General features: G+C 35.6%; 3 protein-coding genes across 4 annotated transcripts; 2 read left to right on the forward strand and 1 right to left on the reverse strand.

Annotated features, from left to right (window-relative positions):
* The first annotated feature begins 511 nt into the window (after nucleotides 1-511).
* Nucleotides 512-4297, forward strand: LOC112180505 (cytochrome b-c1 complex subunit 6-1, mitochondrial-like). Its single transcript, XM_024319065.2, has 6 exons — nucleotides 512-560; nucleotides 592-609; nucleotides 1070-1136; nucleotides 2438-2522; nucleotides 3901-3990; nucleotides 4069-4297. Coding segments are annotated over exons 3-6 (210 nt in total). The 5' UTR covers nucleotides 512-560; nucleotides 592-609; nucleotides 1070-1134; the 3' UTR covers nucleotides 4102-4297.
* Nucleotides 4298-5204: 907 nt separating this feature from the next.
* LOC112180504 (SEC1 family transport protein SLY1) lies at nucleotides 5205-7853 on the forward strand. Its single transcript, XM_024319064.2, has 2 exons — nucleotides 5205-5361; nucleotides 5711-7853. Exons 1-2 carry the CDS (start codon nucleotides 5331-5333, stop codon nucleotides 7537-7539), a joined length of 1860 nt encoding a protein of 619 aa, XP_024174832.1. The 5' UTR covers nucleotides 5205-5330; the 3' UTR covers nucleotides 7540-7853.
* Nucleotides 7854-8249: 396 nt separating this feature from the next.
* LOC112180503 (phosphatidylserine decarboxylase proenzyme 2) lies at nucleotides 8250-20038 on the reverse strand. Of its 2 annotated transcripts, XM_024319063.2 has the most exons (21): nucleotides 19544-20038; nucleotides 19378-19457; nucleotides 18974-18998; nucleotides 18314-18373; nucleotides 17596-17664; nucleotides 16889-16993; nucleotides 16756-16806; nucleotides 16507-16590; nucleotides 15764-15855; nucleotides 15013-15168; nucleotides 14822-14906; nucleotides 13788-13899; nucleotides 13573-13673; nucleotides 11948-11995; nucleotides 10491-10637; nucleotides 9457-9552; nucleotides 9283-9357; nucleotides 9104-9196; nucleotides 8850-8936; nucleotides 8711-8761; nucleotides 8250-8551 (listed from the first exon to the last, which is right to left on the reverse strand). In XM_024319063.2, the coding sequence occupies exons 1-21, from the start codon at nucleotides 19760-19762 to the stop codon at nucleotides 8405-8407; spliced, it is 1983 nt and encodes a 660-aa protein (XP_024174831.1). In that variant the 5' UTR covers nucleotides 19763-20038; the 3' UTR covers nucleotides 8250-8404. The 2 variants fall into 2 exon arrangements, with proteins under 2 accessions (XP_024174831.1, XP_040367999.1); XM_040512065.1 differs by lacking the exons at nucleotides 18974-18998; nucleotides 19378-19457; nucleotides 19544-20038 and adding an exon at nucleotides 18486-18902.
* Between the last annotated feature and the right edge of the window lie 2141 nt (nucleotides 20039-22179).

Genomic DNA, 22179 nt, shown 5'->3' on the forward strand with positions numbered 1-22179 from the left:
CAACTATCAGTTTTCTGTACCAAAGAAAAATGACAAATATTAGATGATAAGGTACATTAAAATATCTGATGGGTTCAAATATAAGCATTTCCAACAGTAGAAGTTACTTTTTAGTTAAATTTAGCTAAAGTTCTTAAATATAGCAATTGATTTAACAATGTTGCTCCAACAGTAGTAGCTATTTGTAAGTGATATACCATATTCTATCAAATTGTAAATTAACATGTGGACAAAAGATAAGAGAGAAATATAACTTTTGCTTTAGCTATTCTTGATTGTCTAGCTAAATATAGCTAGCCATTTTGTCTAAAGTTAAATTTAACTTAACTATAACTAGTCCGTTAAAGTTGAGTTTTCCGAATAGTTATATATAGCTAAAAATTAAATTTAGTATTATGTTGTTGGAGATGCCCAACACTCCAATTGTGAACGTGCGCCTCATTGTACGCACAAAAAAAAAAAAAAGAAAAAAAAAAAAAGAAGGAAGACCTGTTTTATAGAACGGAAATTGGAAAAGCAGCGACCTGATAAAAGCAACGGACTGAGAAGCTGTTGCATAGTTTATCAACGGACTGAGAAGCTGTTGCATAGTTCTTCCCTTGGGTCAAGGTTAGCTTTCCATCTCTTGTGCTACTAGTGTGGTTCATGATGTTTAGTGCTGATTACTTAAACTAACTTAGGGTTTACAATCTAATTCTTTCACTGTCCAATTGTTTCATGAATCTACGATTTTTTGTTTTTGTGTTTTTGGTTTTTTCAAGTCTCTGATTCATTAGCTTTTAAAACTGGGTTGGAGATGGCCTTATAGATTTATGTTGGGATGTTGAAACTTTTGGTTTTCAGTTTCAGATTGTATTGGTTTTTCTCTTCATTTTCTTATGAAAAATGCTCGATTCTTAACTCGAACATTGGTGGTGTTTTTCACTATTGTCCTTCTGCATTCAGTATTTCCTACATGGGTTTGAATTTCTGTTATGTTATTGAAGTGATGTATATTACATTGTGCATTTTCTTTTCTTTACCAACTGAGGATATTTAGAAAAACTTTTCTTGTTGTTCACATAATCAGGTGGTTTGGAGGCTCCTTCGTGCTGAGTTTTGTGACTTCTCTACTTCTCCTTTGGTTGTTTGCTAATGTAAGTGTCATGTTTTTTGTTTTATTGCTAATATATTTGTCATATATGGCTTGTGTTTACAAAAATGCAAATTTTGTTTTCATTGCGTTTTGTGAATTTGTACCTCTGTTTTGATATTTTCATTCTTGCAAGATTGCATATGCGAATCCATTCATTATCGCTATGTCAACCTACAGGTGTTGATGCTTGCACCTTGCTAGTTACAATACACCTTACCTCTGGAAACATTTTCATGAATCTTTCTCTTATTCTTCCATGTCTAAAAATGTACCAAATTATTGTTTTCACTGACCCCCTTCTACACTACGGATTGGGATAGAGTCTTAGTTTTATTGGAACATTACATTACTCTTTTTGACTGGTTTTACAATAGGTCATACTAAGAGGTAGCACCTCCGCAAGTCATAATTGTTTCTGTCTAAACTCTAAAGCTAGGTGATGATTTTGATCTTGTGTACGTTTGAAAAAATCAGAAAGAGAATTCTTTAAGAAGTTGGAAATGTGAGATAGGCAAAAGACACCAAACCGGACTGTCATTCTTTTAGTTGAAGAAACCAAGTTTTTTCATATAGAGAAATGTATTTTTATAGCAATCTAAGTTCGTCATAATGGTCATATGGATGGAGATTATGCAAATCCATCTAGTAACTTTGAAATGGATGTTCAGCTCTTCGTCTTTAAATTAGTTTACCTTGAAGCCTACCCTAGTTATCAGGTGAAATTTGTTTTTGTTATCAGGTGATAATAAGTGACATGAAAGTTACTACTTGGCATTGTTGATTGGTAAACTGACAATTCAAATTACAAACCATTGGTGACTACTATGTTCTACTCCCTGGTTCTGCTTACAAACATTAACCCCTCATTAAAGCGAATAGCTGGTTTCAAATATTACTGCTTGGCATTGTTGATTGGTAAACTGACAATTCAAATTACAAACCATTGGTGACTACTACGTTCTACTCCCTGGTTCTGCTTACAAACATTAACCCCTCATTAACGCGAATAGCTGGTTTCATATATTAAGTACCTTTTCAGTTACGCTCTTAGTGAACCATTGGTATTTGGGTTGCTATGCTAATTTTATCTGGTGTTTCTGGAAAATAGCAAATTTATGCTTTTGGGTGTTCTATAATATTAGAATTTTCATGTTTTATTTTTTGTGAAGTCAATGGAAATGACTGTTGCAATGTTATTCCACATATAATGTCAGATCACATCCTGCAGCCTGTATCCTTGTCCGTGCATTGTATGTGTGATTCTTTTGTATATTCCACTCATTATTTTTCTTAAAATATTAGGGCGGATGATGAACCTGTTGATCAGAAGAAGTACCTTGAAGAGTCTTGCAAACCAAAATGTGTGAAACCATTTCTCCAGTATCAGGTATTTTGCAGCATTATGGAAATTTGAATTTGATATTGCTGACTTAGAAGTTGAACTATTCTTAATGTACATTGGCATCAGTGCATCACTGTGGATGGCATAATTTATATCATCTATATGGAAATAGCTAAAGTTTGTAATCCTGTTGGTGTATGTTTGAAACGGATTGTTGCTTACATATACTGTATAAACCACTTTTAATTATAGAGTAATGTTTTTGGGTCCTGTTTGTGTTATGTTTCCTTTCACCTGTCCCTCCAAGGCTCCAACTGTGTCCTGGTCTCAAAGGTCTATTAGTTCTTTAGCATGCAACCAGAGATCATATGTCATCCAGAACCCCGGAAAAGGCTGTGTGTGTGTGTGTCCTTTCACCTGTCCCTCCAAGGCTCCAACTGTGTCCTGGTCTCAAAGGTCTATTAGTTCTTTAGCATGCAACCAGAGATCATATGTCATCCAAAACCCCGGAAAAGGTTGTGTGTGTGTGTGTGTGTGTCGCTGGCAACAAAGGTTAGCCATCGTTTAATGCTGGATGTCCTCATCTTCATTTACCCTCAACAGAAATATTACCTAAAAAAAAAAATCCTTAGAATAAAAATGATAAATCTCTCTCTTTTGAGCAACTTCCTCAATTTCAATCCCATTTTCCATGTCAAAAACATACTATTATGGCAGATGCAGTACAGAAGTTCTTTTCCTACGGCTTCGCTTGGGTTATAGGCTTACAACATAGCATACATCTCCTAAGTCATGATAACAAGGCAAAGCAGTAGAGATTAGAGAAAGTAACAAAGAGAGAGTCATCAATGAAAAGAGTATACAATAGTGTATCAAAATACAGAACATTCTTATGAATGATCTTATGCATGAAATATGCATCACTTTGTCTTGTTGAAGAGTGATATTTTTTGTTTTTTTTTTTCTTTTCATTTTAAATTTTGAATACTAGTCTAGTGGTATGCAACTTTCAAGAGTTGTAAACTCACTTAGGGAGAAAAAAGAGGAAAGTTCCTATTAATAATTTAAGTTACGAACAAAAGAGATAGTCATTGAAGCTGTTGTTGTTGATATGATTATTAATGTACTTTTCCTTGGTGGGCAGTCAGGAGGCCTTATATTGTAAAACAAAATTATTGGAATTTAGTGGATCTTTTATTTTATTATTATCATTGTTATTATTATTATTTTAGCTGTTAGGCCATGTTGTGGTTTAGGGACACTGACGGGTGGTTAACTTTAAGAAATGGCAACCTTGGAGGCTGTGAAATTTCATTTCATCCAAAATATAAGAAATGGATTGTGAAGTACATCTCATGAGTTACACACCAACTGTAATAAGTTCACATCCTTTGTACGGTGTTTCACCCATAATTTATTACAGGCGTGTATTCAGAGGATCCAAGGTGATGAAAGCGGCCACAAGCATTGTACTGGACAATATTTTGATCACTGGTCTTGTGTGGACAAATGTGTAAGTACTGCTTCGAAATTATATTGAGACTGATTCAGTAAGTGTATCTTGAGCTAAAACCGTCTTTTCGCAATGCAGGTTGCACCGAAGCTCTTTGAAAAACTGAAGTGACGCAAAGATCATTAGTTGTAAACTGAAAATTCATTCTTTTCCCTTTCAATTTTGAATCGGCTATATGTTTCAGAATGTTTTCTTTTATTACCGTTAGTAGTCTGATGTATGCTGCATTTTTGCAAAACATGGAGACGTAAGTTGCAATCAATTATAAAAAATAAAAATAAAAACACTGCTGGAGTTGACTGATAGAAATTGCTGTGGTAGCTTGAATTGGAATTCTCAGTGGAGGTGTTATGACCTCAAGTTATAAATAACAGAAGAAGGTTGTAGGCAACCTAGGTCTAGTGACACACCCAACTTCACCCCAACAGAAACCAAGGTCTCTAGTGATCGGGCACTATTTGCTAAGAGATCCTCATCTATCTCAATCGCATCCTGCATGATAACACACACAATAAGCCAGGGGAACCTAGTTTACAGCCGTGAAAAGCTGAAAATGGTATGTTGCTGATCTTGAAACTTTTCAAGATATAACAAGCCAAAAAAAATCCCAACATGGTGATATCTTATGTGCATTCAAAAACTATTCATTCCAATACCAACCTTGTCGAAAACACAAACTACATGCAACGTGAAACATTATTTAACTAATGAGGTTTTCTAACAGAAGCTGCAAGTGTGCAATTTCATTACCAAAGACGCTCAGTTTTGTGAACAAAAAAAGAAAAAGAATAGATGTAGGAATACACAATAGAGATAAAAATTACCCTTGAAATTGTGACTCCATCTTTGCAACATCATCAACACTTTCTCCTCCTTCTGGCTTCATGAGTGGATCTCTCTCTCTCTCTCTCTCATCAATAGCCCATAGGCATACTTGGTGATACTGCCAGCAAAAGTAAAAGAGAATTAAGATAGCCTTCTTCTGAATAAGTTAGCAGCTCCAGTTCATAATCAGGTGGTTGTAAACGACGTCGTCTCTGCCACTCCAACGCTCTCTTTTAGTACGACTCGGAGATAGCTAGAGGTCGACAACCAATGAAAAATTAAAACTTTATTTAATACGACGTGGCGCGTTTTAATTGGTAGTGTGTCTACCGTTTAGTAAGGAATCTGCCGCAGTGGAGTAAAATTCTCTACTTATATATATATCCCAGACTCAACCCTCAAAATTTGCAGAGCTCTTTTTGGAAAGAAAAAAAAAATAGAAATTTGCAGAGCTCTTTGAAAATCGTAGACCTGAGTCTGAGTCTGTGAGGAAGGAGGAGGTAGACTTGACGGCGATGGCTCTCAATCTCCGGCAAAGGCAAACAGGTACTTGCTCTCGTTCTTCCTCATTCTAGTTTCTTTTAGATCTAATTTTTCCACCGAACCGGGAAAGTAAAATTAAATTACTGGAATAACTCCAAAATCTCAAATTAGCTGTCTGAGAAAACCCTAGGAAAGTTTGTAGTGGAATTGCCGTTCGAGCTTGTTAAATTCTATCCGCTTTGTTTTGGATCGTGTTGTTGAATTTGATCTTGTAATTTCACTTTCTGAACTAAGCTTCTGTACTTCAATGGAGGATTTTTGATTTGTTCTTTGCACTATTTAAATTGTTTGCTTAATTTTGTGATTTTTGTGTGAGATATTGAGTTTGATCTGTAATTTTTCGGTTATTCAGAATGTATTGCGCGTATGCTGAATCTGAACCAACCTGTTAATGCGACGGGTATGGCAAACGAAGAGGTTTATAAGATGTTGATCTATGATAAGTATTGCCAGAACATTCTCTCCCCACTCATCCATGTTAAGGATCTTCGAAAGCACGGTGTGACACTTTTCTTCCTCATTGATAAGGACCGGAAGCCCGTCCCTGATGTGCCTGCCGTCTACTTTGTCCAGCCCACCCCTGCCAACATTCAGCGCATCATTGCCGACACCTCCAGCCTGCTCTATGATAGCTTCCATCTTAATTTCTCGTCCTGTATCCCCCGCCCGCTTCTTGAGGATCTCGCATCTGGGGCTGTGAATTCGGATTCGATTCATCGGATTTCAAAGGTGCATGATCAGTATTTGGAGTTTGTGACACTGGAGGATAATTTGTTTTCCTTGGCACAGAAGTCTAGTTATGTTCAGTTGAATGATCCCTCGGCAGGGGACCGTGACATTGAGGAGATTATTGAGAAGATAGTTGGTGGGTTGTTTTGTGTTTTGGCCACCCTTGCTGTTGTGCCAATTATCAGGTGCCCACGTGGCGGACCGGCTGAGATGGTAGCATCGGCATTGGATCAGAGACTGCGTGACCACTTGTTGTCGAAGAACAATTTGTTTACAGAAGGTGGGAATTTTGTGAGCTCTTTTCAGCGTCCTATATTGTGTCTATTTGACCGTAACTTCGAGTTGGCTGTGGGCATACAGCATGATTTTAGGTACCAACCGTTGGTGCATGATGTTCTTGGGTTGAGGCTTAATAGGTTGAATGTGCCAGGTGAAAAGGGCGGGATGAAGTCATATGAGTTAGATAGCTCAGACCCGTTTTGGGCAGCAAATTGGTCTTTAGCATTTCCTGAAGTAGCAGGGGAGATTGAGAGCCAATTGAGTAAGTATAAGAAGGATGTTGATGAGGTAAATAGAAGGACTGGCGGGAATGATGGAACTGAGTTTGATGGGACAGATAAGATTGGAAACACAAAACATTTGATGAATGCAGTGAACTCCTTACCTGAGTTGACTGCAAGGAAGCAGGTGATTGATAAGCACACAAATATTGCAACTGTGTTATTGGGTGAGATCAAGGAGAGGTCGCTTGATGCTTTTGCCAACAAGGAGTATGACATGATGGCTAGAGGGGGCATTGATCAAAAAGAACTTCTGGGTGCACTTAGAGGAAAAGGAACTAAGATGGATAAACTGCGATTTGCTATCATGTATCTCATTTCATCAGAAAGCATTAACCAGGGAGAAGTCGAATTAGTGGAAGCAGCCCTCAGGGAGTTAGAGGTTGATACCCGTGCATTTCAGTATGTGAAGAAGATCAAGTCGCTGAATGTCTCATTGGCATCAGCAAATTCTGCCAGCAGAAGCAATATAGTTGATTGGGCAGAGAAGCTCTATGGGCAGTCCATTAGTGCCGTGACAGCAGGTGTCAAAAATCTGTTATCTAGTGATAGGCAGCTGGCACTAACTAGGACAGTGGAGGCTTTGATGGAGGGAAAGCCGAATCCAGAAGTTGATTCTTACCTTATGTTTGATCCTCGTGCTCCAAAGTCAAGCTCGGGAAGCAGCCATTTAAAAGGACCTTTTAAGGAGGCTATAGTGTTCATGGTTGGAGGTGGAAATTATGTGGAGTACGGGAGCCTGCAAGAGCTTGTTCAACGTCAACAGCCTACGAGGCATGTTATCTATGGAACAACAGAAATACTCACAGGAGAGGAGTTTGTGGAGCAGCTTGCTCTTTTGGGCCAGAAAATGGGATTGGGTGGTGCTCCTGTTGCTGCTCCAACTCAGTGACATTGGTCCTGCAATTTAGTGCTTATTTACACATGAAAGAAAATGATTATGAGAAGCTAAGAAGCCGTGCGGGTGAAAATGTATAATTTTCTGCATAGTCTGAAAAAGTTAGCAGAGACTGTGATGCTCTGTGGTGCTTTTTATTAATTTTTTTTTATTATTATTCTAATTTGCCTACATCGAGGCTTCATATGAGACTTTGATCCACATTATCTTGGATCACCACAAAGAGTCAATTGGAGTTCATATTTTGTTATAGCTAGCATGTAAAAGTTTTTGTCAATCAGATAACTTTTGTGGTTAGAGAGATATTACCATTTTTTTACTGTGTTGATTTACTCAACAACTGAACATTCAAGCAGTTACTTTTGTGTTATAGCTAGCATGAATATAATATTTTGTTCTTGATGTTGTTGTTGAGGATGTGGCACATGTTTGACGAATTGCCATAGAGGCTATAGCAAGCTTCTATATCTCGCCCCTATTAACTTTACAAGAAACAGTTTTGGATTCTCCACTGCTCAATTTAAATTGATGGCTTTTACTCTTCAGCAACTTGCTGCGGCAATACGTTAACATCGAGCAGAATACAATCTGTTCCTTTAAATGATTACCACTATTTTTCCATCCGTAATAACCCAGGATACAATCTGTTGGATAGGTTTGCGAAGAAAGTACAATATTTTGCTCAACTCCTAGCTTAAATTTCCAAGCACCAAATCAAATTCCAACATTTTAGCCAGCTGATGGTATTTCATTTACTCATATCTGAACTTTATTTATTTGTCATATCATTAGTTGACAAAAGTATGAGAAAACTCTAGGGTGTCGATAAATTTCAACAGTACAAAGAATGAAACCTCTCTCAATCTTGCAACACACAGTTATGTAAGTCTGGCAACCCAATGTTGGCTTGTTTTTTTGACACACCCAACTTCATCCCAACAGAAACCAAGGTCTCTAGTGATCGGGAACTATTTGCTAAGAGATCCTCATCTATCTCAATCGCATCCTGCATGACAACACACACAATAAGCCAGAGGACCTAGTTATATTTACAGCAGTTAAAATCTGAAAATGGTATGCTGCTTCTTTTCAAGATATAACAAGAAGCCAAAAGAACCCCAACATGGTGATATCTTATCTTATGAACATTTATTCCAATACTAACCTTTTCGAAAACACAAATCACAGTGCTTCCACCAAACGAGAAATATCCAAACTGATGAACATAATGCCAGTTAAAAACAGATGAGAGTATATTCTACATAATATAGAAACCCAAAATACATCAAATAGAGAATCTTAACCTCATCTCCTTTCTCAACATGGTCTCCCTCCTTCTTTAAAAAGGTAATGCTGCCAACCATTGTTGCACCGATTGCAACAAAAGCCACCTGTAGAGAGAAAGTTGATGAAACGGATCGCGCTAGTGCCACTCCAATTATGAGTTCAGATTTCAGAACATGAATAATTTATTCATTTTGGAATGCAAGCTAAGCGGGACATGATAATAGAAAAGAGTTTTAACATTTTGAAAAGACAGATGATTGCAGTCATTAACCTTTCCAAACTCTGTCGTTGATATAATTGATACTACTCGCTTATTCTCAGTGAAGACATTACAATACTTGCTATTAACAGCAATAGGGTTAACCTGAACAAGGGAAATGGAAGAACATTAAGGGAATACCAAAAAGATTTCAAGAGAAGCCAGAAAATATCACATCTACAATCACATACCGTATATAGGCATCCAGGTATATTTACAAACTGCTCAACAGTTCCAGAAACAGGACTATGAAAACGATGATAATCCTAAATCAATGTTAGATTTTAGTATCAAAATACAGAATCAGAGAATAGAAAGTTCAACTTCATGCTACAAGGTAATAAAGTGCATTCAATGACAGATACCTGTGGTGCCAAACGAAAGATAACCAATGTTCCTTCAATAAAAGCACTGGAACAAATATCTTTCCCCAGAAGTCCTTGAACTGAAAACTTCCGACCCTAAAGTAACAACAAATGATCAAAAGACATTCAAAAATCTAGACGAAGATCAAATAATAAATAATATGGCTTAATGGAGACATAAGAAATATAAAAGAATGTGCCAACCAGACCTAACTTATAATAGTTTGCCTTTATCTCTTTAACTTTATTCTATGAAATATAAATACACACACACACACACACAGATATTTTATATATATATATATATATATATAATATCTGTCTCTAGTTTTTCTGGGACTGCACATACTGCCAGCTCTGGAGTGCTACATTTGTACGACAGATTAGTTTGCTAAACAGTTCAGCAGTCACAACAACACTTTAGATCACATCTAATATCAATTCAGCAAAGTCCATGCAGACAGGTTTATAATCAATATAGTATGGAATAGACAAGCACCTCATATTTTTCCTATGAGTACCTAGTCAAGAAGGTTTGGATTAATTAAGTGTTAATTGAATTTAAATTTGTAATTAATGGCATAAAATGATTTATTCTCTGCAATCCCACATTCATCAATTAATTTTGATGTATTTTTAGCAACATAAGCTGCAATTCTTTTCCCTGAACTATGAGGGCGAGCACAGAAAAATGCTTTAATATAATTTGTGCGTCTGCCATAGAATTGTTGCATTAGTAAATTTATAGACAAGCAACTCGTATATTTTTCCTATGTACTACTAGTGAAGAAGGTTTGGGTTGATTAAGTTTTAATTGAATTTAAATTAGTAATTAATGGCATAGCATGATTTATTCTTATAAAGTTTCAAGTTTCAACCCATGTTCATCATTTAACTTCATCTATTTTCAGCATCAAACAAAAGCAGCAATTCTTTTCCCTGAACTATGAGGGCAAGCACCAAAAAAAAAAATGCTTTAAAATAATTTGTATGTGTGCCACAGAATTATTCCAAGTGCGTTAGTCAGAAATTACCTTAATCCAAAATCTTAGACTGTCATCAACAGAACTGAATGCTGTAAGACGGCTATCTGCACCACAGACGGCAACATCATCACGTTCTGGGCAGGCAACTGGTCTTGCACCAGGCTTTAACTCTCTCACAAAAAATTGATTGAATGTCTACAAACACAATTAAAAAAAAAAAAAAGATGTTATGTTCTTGAGAATGTGAGGGCACTGTTACATGTCAAATGTTCCAGAAAAGCGAGTATGTCATCAACCAACCAAGAGCGTATCTAAACTAGATCCAACAGCCAAAGACAGCTCTTTTCAATCATAGCTAAAAATACATCAAAACAAAAGAAAACTCTGCTATTGAGTTGAAATCATGCCTTATAAAATTAATGGAGGATACCAAAGAGATCGAGGACTTAACTGCATCACCAAAACCAGTGGTGGGGGTCAAGAATATTCCATGGGAAGTAGGAACAATAAAGTAGTTTTGGAAAAGGGTACTTAAACATCTAGACATTCTATAGAGCTAAAATTTCAGAGGATACTTAAACATGCCGTATTAACACAATAGCTGATTTGAAAAAAGCTTTTCAGTTAATGAGTATATCAATGGGAGAGCTTCTAATGAGGACCCTATAATAAGGACCAAGTGATGACTTTCGAATGAATGGTTGGAAGAGTTTTTTGAACTTTAGTTGGTATTTTAAAATTTCAAAATGCATGTCACAAATCATTCATAAATTTTGTCCAGTTCTAGCAAAATTACTTTGAACTCCTTTTAATTTTTTTAATTTTTATTTTTTTAAAAGAAACAGCATTTATTGAAAACTCGAGAAAAGCATAATACAACAAGATGGACAAGGAGTCCACAGAGGAATTCCCAACCCAAATATTCAAACAAAGGATATGGTAAGGCAGAAGTATTCTCACAAGTTTTGTAAGATATTCTGAAATAAGCTTGTCAAACTTGAAAGATAAATGATTTTAGTTCAGAACATGAGCTGGAATGTAAAAGGTATAGAATAGCATGTGCAGAACTTCCTTCTTTTCCTTTTTTGATGAGAAATAGACCTTTTATGAATGAGTTTTGACCTATAACTACAAGTCTTTCTTAAGCCAAAAAGCCAAAAAGAAAAAAGATACATGGCAAATGAATGAGAAGGACATCTAAATCCTTTCAAATGATACCCTCAATCCTAAACTCAAATTGTATTCAAATCAAAGCTCATTCAATCAAGAAAAATCATACTGACAGGAATTGTACCTAAACTACTTTGGCCTACATATGCAGAATTTAACACTTTATTTTTAATTTTACAATTATAATTTAAAAATATGAATATAATGAACCTCATTAACACATTTGGGTCATGTTAACATAAACAATCAGTGGCAGAAGTACTGATAAGCCACAGAAGATGAAACTTTATCTAAATTTAAATAAACAACATGAATTTCATAAAGTATGAGTTTACCTTAAAATGTTCCAAAGGGTACTTCATTTCAGCCAAATTGAGTTGATCCTACAATACCATAGTTATATATAATCAAAGTCACCTATGGAGAACAGTCAAATCACATGCTTAGACACAGCAACCAGTATTTACATATACACAGATAAGTAATTATATTTCAAAATTTACATATACATAGATATGTAATTATATTTCAAAGGGTACTTGGCTTTGGCCAAATTGAGTTGATCCTACAATACCATAGTTATATATAATCAAAGTCACCTTTGAAAAACAGTCAAATCACATGCTTAGATACAACAACCAACATTTACATATACATAGATATGTAATTATGTTTCAAAGAAGATGCTTAGTTTTAAAATGAAAACGATACGCATGCTTTATTCAGAAAATAACGAAATGAACGTGTTTTAGACACACTTCAAAAGCATACAATTCAGAACTCACATACAACTAAAGAACCTGTCTTTGTAACTGACACCACTAATCATTAAACTAACTAATAGAACTGTGTCACAGACAAAATAAGACAACGCAACATTTCTAGTTAACACTGTCATTTCCCCAGGCAAGGCATAAATCATAAAGAGATTTTTTTTTTTTATAAATGTAAATATATGATTTGAAAAATGAAATAAAAAAAGAGAAAAGAAGTCAGCTGCAGAGTTTTTAACTTTTTATGCACTAAAAGTCCATGAAAAGAAAGAAATTGAAAGCACAAGTGCAAAAAACAGCATCTACTTGTACTATCACTATTCACAGAGGGCTGCCAGTCAAACTTTTATTAAGATAGTAATGGACTGAACTTTCCTTTATACTGAATTAGCGAAACAAAAAGAATTAAGGACTGGAAAAACAAAAAAGCACTGAAAAGTTGAAACAATCTGCAAGATCTTTAGATCTAATCAAGAAATAAATGCATTGAGTTTGGTGAACAGAAAGTCCACTCATTTAATTACCTGAAGGAAATGCAATTAGTATGATAGAAAAAATCGCGCAAAGAACTATCATACAAAAAAATTATTAGTCATTTCTGTTATTTTCTTCTGTTTGTGCTCTCAGTTAAACTAATTTTTAACTGATATGAGTGTCTTCAAGGAATGGTAAGAGGATGAAGGTGAGACCAAGGAATTTTACAATACCGTGGTACTACTGAAAGCACTTCTAAACCAAATTGCACAAAAGAAGGCATGGAATAGCCAAATTCTAGGGCATCATACTCCATGGGGTGAAAGCATTAGGTGGGCATGTGTGTGTGCGCGCAATGGACATGCTGATGCATTAATAGAACAAGACCAAGGTAGTTAGATTATGAAGGCCAGTAGGACACAACCATTCTCATAAAGTAGAAGGCTGTAACCGCTGCATCACACACACGTGCGCACATACAGAAACATCCCTGCCTTTTCAATGTTTATTGTAGGTTAAATGCCCAAGTGTGTCCATATTTTGCAAAATATGCATCCACATGCCTTTTCCATGTTTTTTAAGTACGATAAATGTACCAGCATATTCCCAGACACATTCCAGACTTTTCCATGTACTTTTTGGTAGGAAATCATTTTTAAAAAGTCATAAAGAATTAGTCACAATATGATGCTAAGTAGAAGAGATAAGCATACCTTAAAAAATTCGACAAATTTTGGTATATCTTTAGCAGATTCCAGAGAGTTCATTTTCCTCCCTTGCTTTTCAGAGATGTTCTGCAAGAGCTCCTTAGCCCCTATATTAATAACAGCAAACAAAACAAGATTAAGCGATTTATAACAACTTCTCTGCACTTTTCTTTCTGTATAACATGTGTTGTCATAAACACGATTCAATAATCAATATATACCTGTATCCAGAAGGCCATGCCCTAGCTTTGACTGGTAAATGGCTCTCATTGACAAGACAATCTTTCCATCTATCAATTCTTCCACAAGTCTCTTTGTCCTCCGATCAAATACCTAAGCAATAAATAGTTAAGAAAAAATTACATGAGTATTTTAGTTCAGAGCAAAAGATGATTGCACCACATCTTCAATGCACAAAATGAGATGCCAGTGGAGAAAAAGGAGCCAATTAAAAACTGAAGAAAGTTGGGCACCCAAGAGAAAACAATTTGGCAGTAGGTGGACTTTATAAGCTCTAATTCAAAGATATACTTATTAATTATGAGATTTGAGCCGATGCCCCTCATGTGTTGACATTCGAGCCAAAACACACATACAACTCGAACCAATTGGTTATGTGGACTGATACAAGATCTTATGCAATGTGGGATTCACTCCACACCCAAGTACTATGATGCACACCAGTTAAACCATTCAATTATATGATCAATTTCATAATCTAGTTGGAAAAGCAATATGGAAGAAACAGGATATATCTTCAAGGTGATATCAAAGGCATCATCAACGAGTACTTATAAGTCATAACAATCAAATAGTACATCAGTATGGATATAATTTCCTCTATGATGACCTAAACTACTGAAAGACTCAGGCTTCCAATCTAACAAAATATAGAAAATTTTACACCTGTAAATTCACCATGCCAACTTCTCAGAGTGACAAATACAACTAACTTATGCTCTTGTTTCAAATGACTGAAAACACAGCCAACAAACTGCAGAAGAAAATTGTGTCCTTGTAACACCTAAAACTGAAGAGTCAATCTTGCAACCAGAGATATTATGTCATTAAAACATTTCTTAATACTGGAAAAAATGCGAGGAAAATAGCTTGACCAGTGTTGCAACTATAGAATTCATATGTAAAATACAATCATGAAAACCAGACTCTAACTGACAAAAACATCACCCAAAAGTTTTATTCTTAAGAACAGATCAACAGAAATTAAAGAAAATGAAAATCTAACAAAGTATACCAGAATATGGGAACTACTTGATCCAGAGTTTAAACCAATGTCATAGGATGAAAAATGGGCCCATTCACTAAGCTTAAACATCCACCTACAGATATAAGTTTATCTTAGTATCACAGAATCATATGCATAACCACAAAACTGAAAGTAAACTCTCACTATCTCTCACAAACATGATATAGCAAAATTCTTACCCATAATTAGCCTGTTTATCTGTCAAAAATCCTCCAGTCATAACCTGTTTTCCAGTTCCTTCATCAAAACATAGGGTCAAATGAATCATGTGGTTCAGCGTATCAGAATCTTCAAGAGTCTCGCCACAAACAGGACAGCAATTGATTATTGGTTCCCTGTAAATCGCACAGGTTGTTCACATGAGACATAGGGGAAATACATTCTACATTCAAACATGCTGCAATTATACAGAATTCAAAAACATGGTGCACCAAAAAATACAGGTTTGCCATATAAAAAAAGTGGTTGTGAAATTGTTTAGAGTCTGCAACTATAAACAGCTACAGAAGTACATATGGGTTGAGCTAACTTGGGGTCAATTTTTTGTCAATGGTTTAACAAGAATGTGAAGAATGCAAACATCACTGATAGATAATAAGAAAATATTTTTGAAATGAAGCCACTATCAAACAACAATCTAAACCCGAACGAAGGATAAACCAAAGAATACCTTTCTATCAAACCATTTACAAGACAACTTTTCCATATTGCAAAACTTACAGAAAGCATGAAACAGACGAAACTTTCCTAATTTGGGCTGAGAAAGAAATTACTGTATCTATATGTACAATGGCATATTAAAGGAACAAAGTGAATATTAAATTCTCAAAAATATCTATATGAAATACATATGGAGATAAACAATAGATATCTTTAGTGATATAATTAATGATTTAAACTCTTTGCTGTAATATCTATATGTATCATTACTTTTCTTGTTGAATGGCAAGAAGGTCAGCCAACTCATCCATGCTAACAACACCATCCCCGTTCTTGTCAGCTGCTTTAAACATCTCCTCTTTCTAGCAAGCAAGGAAGATACTTTTCAGATATGGAACCAAAAAGAAAAAGATATCACAGACCAACAAACAAACAAACAAATATCACACAGTAACACTCATCTGATATTTGAGCAACCTACTTAATAGTATTCAATCCCAAAACCTATACAAAATGCAAGCACTTTAAACTAAGGATCTGGACATGTGGACAATAATACATACTCAAGGTACCATAATTTTTTTAATGTTCCTCACGGAGATTTTTTTCTCTCTCTTTTTGTCTAGGAATCACCTTTTGTTTTATTTGTTTACCCTGAGTGGGTGGGGAGGGAGAATTTCATGCCCTTCCTCATGAAGATGAGGAAATGCAAAAGGGTCTGAATTACAAAGGCTCATCCTGTTAAAAGCTTCAAGATTTGATAAAACTTCTAACAAATGAGATGCTACACTGCACATTCGTAGATGTAAGGTGAATACCGACTTACAGGCTGACACAGAGGGGACTGGGAACATAACAGTGAGTGGCAAAGTTTTTAAAATGCTGAAAAATTCTGGGTTTATTTCAGTAAGCACCAATCAAAAACAGGAAATCTAACTGGATAGCAGACAACAAAAATCAGAACCCAAAGGACCGGGTACCAATTTTCCTATATATTAACACATAGTTCAAACCTTGTTCGCTGCCACTTGATTCCCAAAAGCAGTAATTAAGTCAGAAAATTCAGACAATGAAAGGTGTCCATCTTCATTGTAGTCCTGCGTATTGTACAAACATCCACAATTTTCATTAGTAAGCATCAATGTAAACAAAAAGAGGCACAGATGCATTGCAATTCCTTAGGAAACTAGACATAGAACAGCAACATGTATTTGTCCCTGTGAAAATCAAACAATGTCTTGTATATAAAAATCTGAACATACCACTATGGATAAAATGCGTCTTGCAAAACTCTTTTCTGTTTCAATAGGGTCCTGTCAAAATTTCAAAAGACATGTTACAAGTACTAGTTTATTTAACTTAATTATGCAAAACTAGAAGTTATACATAGCACACCTCAACAGATATTGAAACAGATATTTCTCCCACGACTTTGTCTGGTGATGATGGATCTAACAGGTTCAATGTCTCACACTCGGAACTGGAATCGGATTCTAATTCCTACAACAGCTTACCATCCATGGTAAGAGTTAGAGAGACAAATATCTTGAACAGTAATGAATAAAATAAACATAAACATATTAAGCATAACAACTAATCAGTTTAATCCCCTCTTTCCATCCCCAAAGACCTTTAAGCTTCTGACAAAGTATTGCAGAACTTAGTGGAAAAACAGCTAAACTCAAATTAGCTTCACTCAACGATCTCAACTGTAACTCTAACGCATGTTTGTTTATGTCAATTTATCAACCATGATTGCAAGCATCCACTTTGCCCAAAAATAAAAAAGGCCCATTCCAATAAGCCATACAAAGTCTCAAATTTCTAGGTATTCTGTGAATATCAAAGCCAAATTATATAGATGTAATCCGCCTAGAATTTTTGTTATAGTTCAGGTAAACAGCATATTGTTTCCATATAGCTAATGGTACACAAATACAGAAATTTCCCAAATCAATGGATAGATTTTAAAATTCCTAACAGTATATACGGATATTGTACATAACTGTGTCATTATTGCAGCAAAGTAGATACAAAGTCCTACTTGAAACAATTGTAACATGTTAAAAAATGACAAGTAATATATGAAGAAGGTGACTTACCCTGGTTAGAAATTCAAGTAGATCAATCTCACAAAATCCTATCAGAGTGTTCTTATACATTTTATTCGTCTGCATCATGTAATATATTTAATCAGGTGGAAAAACATACAAAAGTTACAGCAATGATTAAACATTTCTACATTTTCCAATTAAAGTAGAAATATAGCAGGCAAAAACTGACATACAGACTCTTTCTCATAGAATTATAAAAGACCATCATATATATGAAGGTGAAAAAAATCTACACCCCCCCCCCCCCCCCCCCCCCCCCCAAAAAAAAAACAGTTTACCACTCTTTTCTCTCTATAGAACTTTCAAAATCTTCTTTCTTTGGTGACTTTGGAATGCGGATAATAGAATAAGGAGGTGGTGGATTTCAGCCCCACATATCAAAACTGTTTAAACAACTAAGAAAAATAATTGAAGCTGAAAGTTGAGATGGATGCAGAACACTACAATTTAAGAAACTCTGTGTAGTTGTACCACAAGAAATTCTAACTTTTCATTTTCAAGGTGTTATCATGTGTTGTTCCTGATAACAATGCATCCCAAATTCTTTAGAATCTATGCCAAATGCCGCAGTCATGCCTAAATAAGGAGACCACAAGCCATGTCCTTTCCACGTGGCAAGACTTTGACTAGTTTATTATCACAGAAGAAAACCTCTTTCACAAAACTACCATACAGGGAGACTTAATAAATTAAATTCATTACACACCTCATACACTGAGATCCTTGCAAAACGAGGCCCATTTTTGTCCAGACAAAGCTTCTTTGCCTGCAAAATAAAGGGAAAAATACAGAGAGAGATGAGTTTTCCCACAATCTCAAATACTGTATTGAGAGTTCCAGGACTCTACGACATTTAAAAGTGATCCGAAAATGCATACATAAGGCCTTCTCTTTTGGATCTGATCATATGTATTAACCCTCCCACAAGCCAATAACCAAGCTAGCATCTTAACTTACAACGGCTCCCACTAAAACTTTAAAACTTCATGTACCCTAAAAGAGCCATATTTATTTTAACACTATTGCCCACCCCGAAAAGCTACTTTATCTCAAATTTCATAACACCCAGATCATCAAGCGATCCTTTTCGCCTTCCCCCCAGCACCCACACACGAGAATCTCTCATTAACTTTTCTGATTGCTCCCTTACTCGGAATTCTCCGATGCACTACTGTCGCAAAGTAACAATGACACCAGAAGTAAGCCCACACTGGTATAAAAGTATCACCTAGGTTATGAGTTTGCCATAATGCATAGATGACACTAGGTTAAAACATGAAGCAAAGAAGAAGTGAAACATTGATGTAATTGCCATAATGCATATACACACACACAGAATCAAATATATGTGGTTTAGGGTACTTACAGAATTCCAAACAGGTTTGTCGGTTCTGCAATAAAGAAAAAGAGAAAAACAAAAAAAAATTCAACACCCAGCACAAGCATAATGTTTTAAACAAGTTTGGTGCAGTATACGTAAGGTTAATAGACTCTTTTTTAAAAAAGAAATCCTACTTTTCACCTAAACTCTTCGACTATAGTTATTTGCTCTATGACAAATATCTTTGAAAACTTTAGTAGCTGAAGCATTTCTTTTCTACTGTTTTTACTGTTTTGTAGTTTCTTCTTGGCATTTCATAATTCATCTCTGTGCTTGTGAGTTGTAATACAAAGATAGAACAAAAATAAAATAAAATAAAGTAATAAAGGACTTGAAAAAAAAAAAAAAAAAAAAAGAGAGAAGAAGACAAAAGAAGAAGAAATGGTTACTGATCAGAGATCTGTGTACGAAAGGTTTGCTCTCCAAAGGAAAGACAGGCCAGCCACTTGTCCTTGAACTTCATTTCAGCCTAAACAACACAACACATGCACCAATTACAATTCAAATCTCAATTCACAAACAAGCAAGCAAGCAAGAGAAGAAGAAGGAACATACTCGAACGAGAGTGAGGAGAGCGATTCCGACGAAATCCTCGGCGGCGAGGCATTTGTGATGTGACGACGAATTGGAGCGACTCCGGTGACGCCGACGGTGCAGTCGCTGCTTCAGGCGAGACCGACTGGATCCTCCTCCTCCTCCTCCTCCTCCTGCTTTGGAGGACGACTCTGAAGCTGAAGAAACACCAGTGTCTTCTTTGGAGCTTCCCTGCCCCATTTTGCTCGCGCAGAGAGAGAGAGAGAGAGAGAGAGAGAGAGAGTCAAACAGTTTTGTTTTCCAAGTGGGAGGAATTTTTCGTGTGTGTGTATATTTATATACCCAGAGAGACTATGATTCCAGTGTTAGAAAAATGACATTTAATGGTGATGGATTCCCAGAATTTTTCTTAGAAAGAAGAAGTACGACTTTTTCTGCCCATAACTTTTTTGCTATTTTCAAGAGTGATTTGATGGTGTTGAGGGCGCACTATTAGTGTGGACTGTGGACTGTGGACTGTGGACCGTGGACCGTGGAACCATTTCATACAGAGCCGCTTTGTCCCCAAAAGCTTTTTATGAGCCATATTGGGAAAGTGGTGGTCCTTCGGAGAAGAGTGCTCTGATTTCTACCGTCAAAATTGGCCTAGAGGGGTACATTTGGTTCTATCTATCTATTCGGTTTTTTATGCATTGTGCGGTTTTTTATGCTGGCTGGTGGGTCGATTCTTGGTTGTCTTTGGTATGTTATGAAGATTTTAAAGACACGTTATAAAAGTAAAATTAGAGATAATGGTTCTATATATTTGATGTTTTTAAGTATTAATCGAAACTGCAATGTAAATTTGGTTAATAGATACTAGTCTTTCTCCACACATGCTCTGTATGTGAAAGTGTTTTTTTTTTTTTTTTCAGAAAGAAAAAAATATAATGGATTAAAACAGTTATTGTAGAGAGAAGTTATGGGAGACAAAAGTGGGTTGTGGGATTTTTTTGTTTATTTTTTTAATAAAAATATAATTTGTAATTGTCATAATTGCCCTTATGATTTAATTAATTCTCAAAATTTTGTAATATTTCAGGGTCATTTCTATCAAATTTTTTAGTTTTGGCTAACAAAATCTCTTCTCTTAATAATAGTATAGATATCGATACAATTTGTTTTTAGTTAATTTTAAGCGTGTTTTGACATTATTGATTTGGTTCTTATTTTTAATTAAAAATTTTATATTTTTAACTTTCATTACTTATGAAAATGTCACTATGTCAGAAGAGCTACCGTCATTAATTGAAAAGTTACCACCAACGAACAAAAAAAGCTGCTTCCACGAACAAAAAAAAAACGACTTCCAACAAACAGTAGTTTCTGTCGAATAGCCAAAAAACTATTATTGACGAATGAAAAAGTTACTGTCAATTTTCACAAAAGTTATTATCATTCGTCAAAAAAGTCACTACCATCCTGTGAAAAACTTTTGTTAATTAACTGACAACAATTTTTTTGAAGAATGATGGTAGATTTTCAATATACTAACGGTAGCTTTTTCTTTCGTCGTTAGTAGCTTTTTTATTAATAACAAAAAGCTATTCCAGTGTCAACTATAACTTCGGAAACTTTCTTTAGCACCAGTAGGAGGGTAAATATTGATCTATATCGTAGCTCTCTAAGTCTTAGAATGGTGGAAGTCTTGATATGTACACAAAATTTGCTTAGGAGTGAAGAGATGTTCGTTTACATCATGTGCCCACCATTGGGGAGATGGAATTGTGTGAAGAAGATGAAAGAGATAATTGTTTCGTTTTTCTTATTTAATATTTGACTAGCAACAGTGCCTGCGCAGGGTGAATCGTAACGATAATGTCTTCTCGTACTCCTTAAAGAATGATTTTATCATAGTAGTGTTCAAAAAATAGACTAAGTTTGAAGTTTACTTATCCTTTGGCCCTTGCTTCAACGTTTTGCTATGTACATAATAGCATTCATCTTCAGCACCTGCAAACTTCTTTTTCCATCATAAAAGAAAGTTGTTTATCAATGAAAGTAACTTGTCAACTGTTGTGATTCATAGATATTTTAGGATTACTATTAGGAATAGAATTATATTAATTGTATAGAATCAGGATTGTAATTGTGATTTGATTACTTGTTAGTCCAAAATTAGGGTTGTATAAGGTTGTATAAATTTGCCTCTGTACATGTAATGAAACGTGAGAGTATTCATCATCAAAAGCTTCTTATTCTCTAAAACTTCTTGTTCTTTAGAGATTCTTAGTTTCAACTTGGTATCAGAGCCAAGAATTCAATCTCGGATTTTTGGTCTTGGTTTCTTGTTCGTTGCTTCCGTAGTGTAAAGGGAGAAGATTGTTGTAGTTCTTGTATCATGGGTGGAGAAGAAACTTCCAAGCAGATTGTGACCTCTGATGTGCATAAGGTGGAGATATCTGTGAATCAAGAATCCTCAGGAGGGGGATTTGGGGGTGCCAAGCTGAATGGCACGAATTATCGTACATGGAGGAAGATGATGACTGTTCATCTTTGTGGTTTGGACAAGATGGGATATGTCAATGGGTTGATTGAGACACCGGATGAAAGATGTGGGATATGCAAAGTGGGAAACTCATAATGGTGCCGTGATGTCTGTGCTCTACAAGGTCATG

Source organism: Rosa chinensis, chromosome 7, assembly GCF_002994745.2.
Source record: "Rosa chinensis cultivar Old Blush chromosome 7, RchiOBHm-V2, whole genome shotgun sequence".
NCBI classification, from domain to species: Eukaryota; Viridiplantae; Streptophyta; class Magnoliopsida; order Rosales; family Rosaceae; genus Rosa; species Rosa chinensis.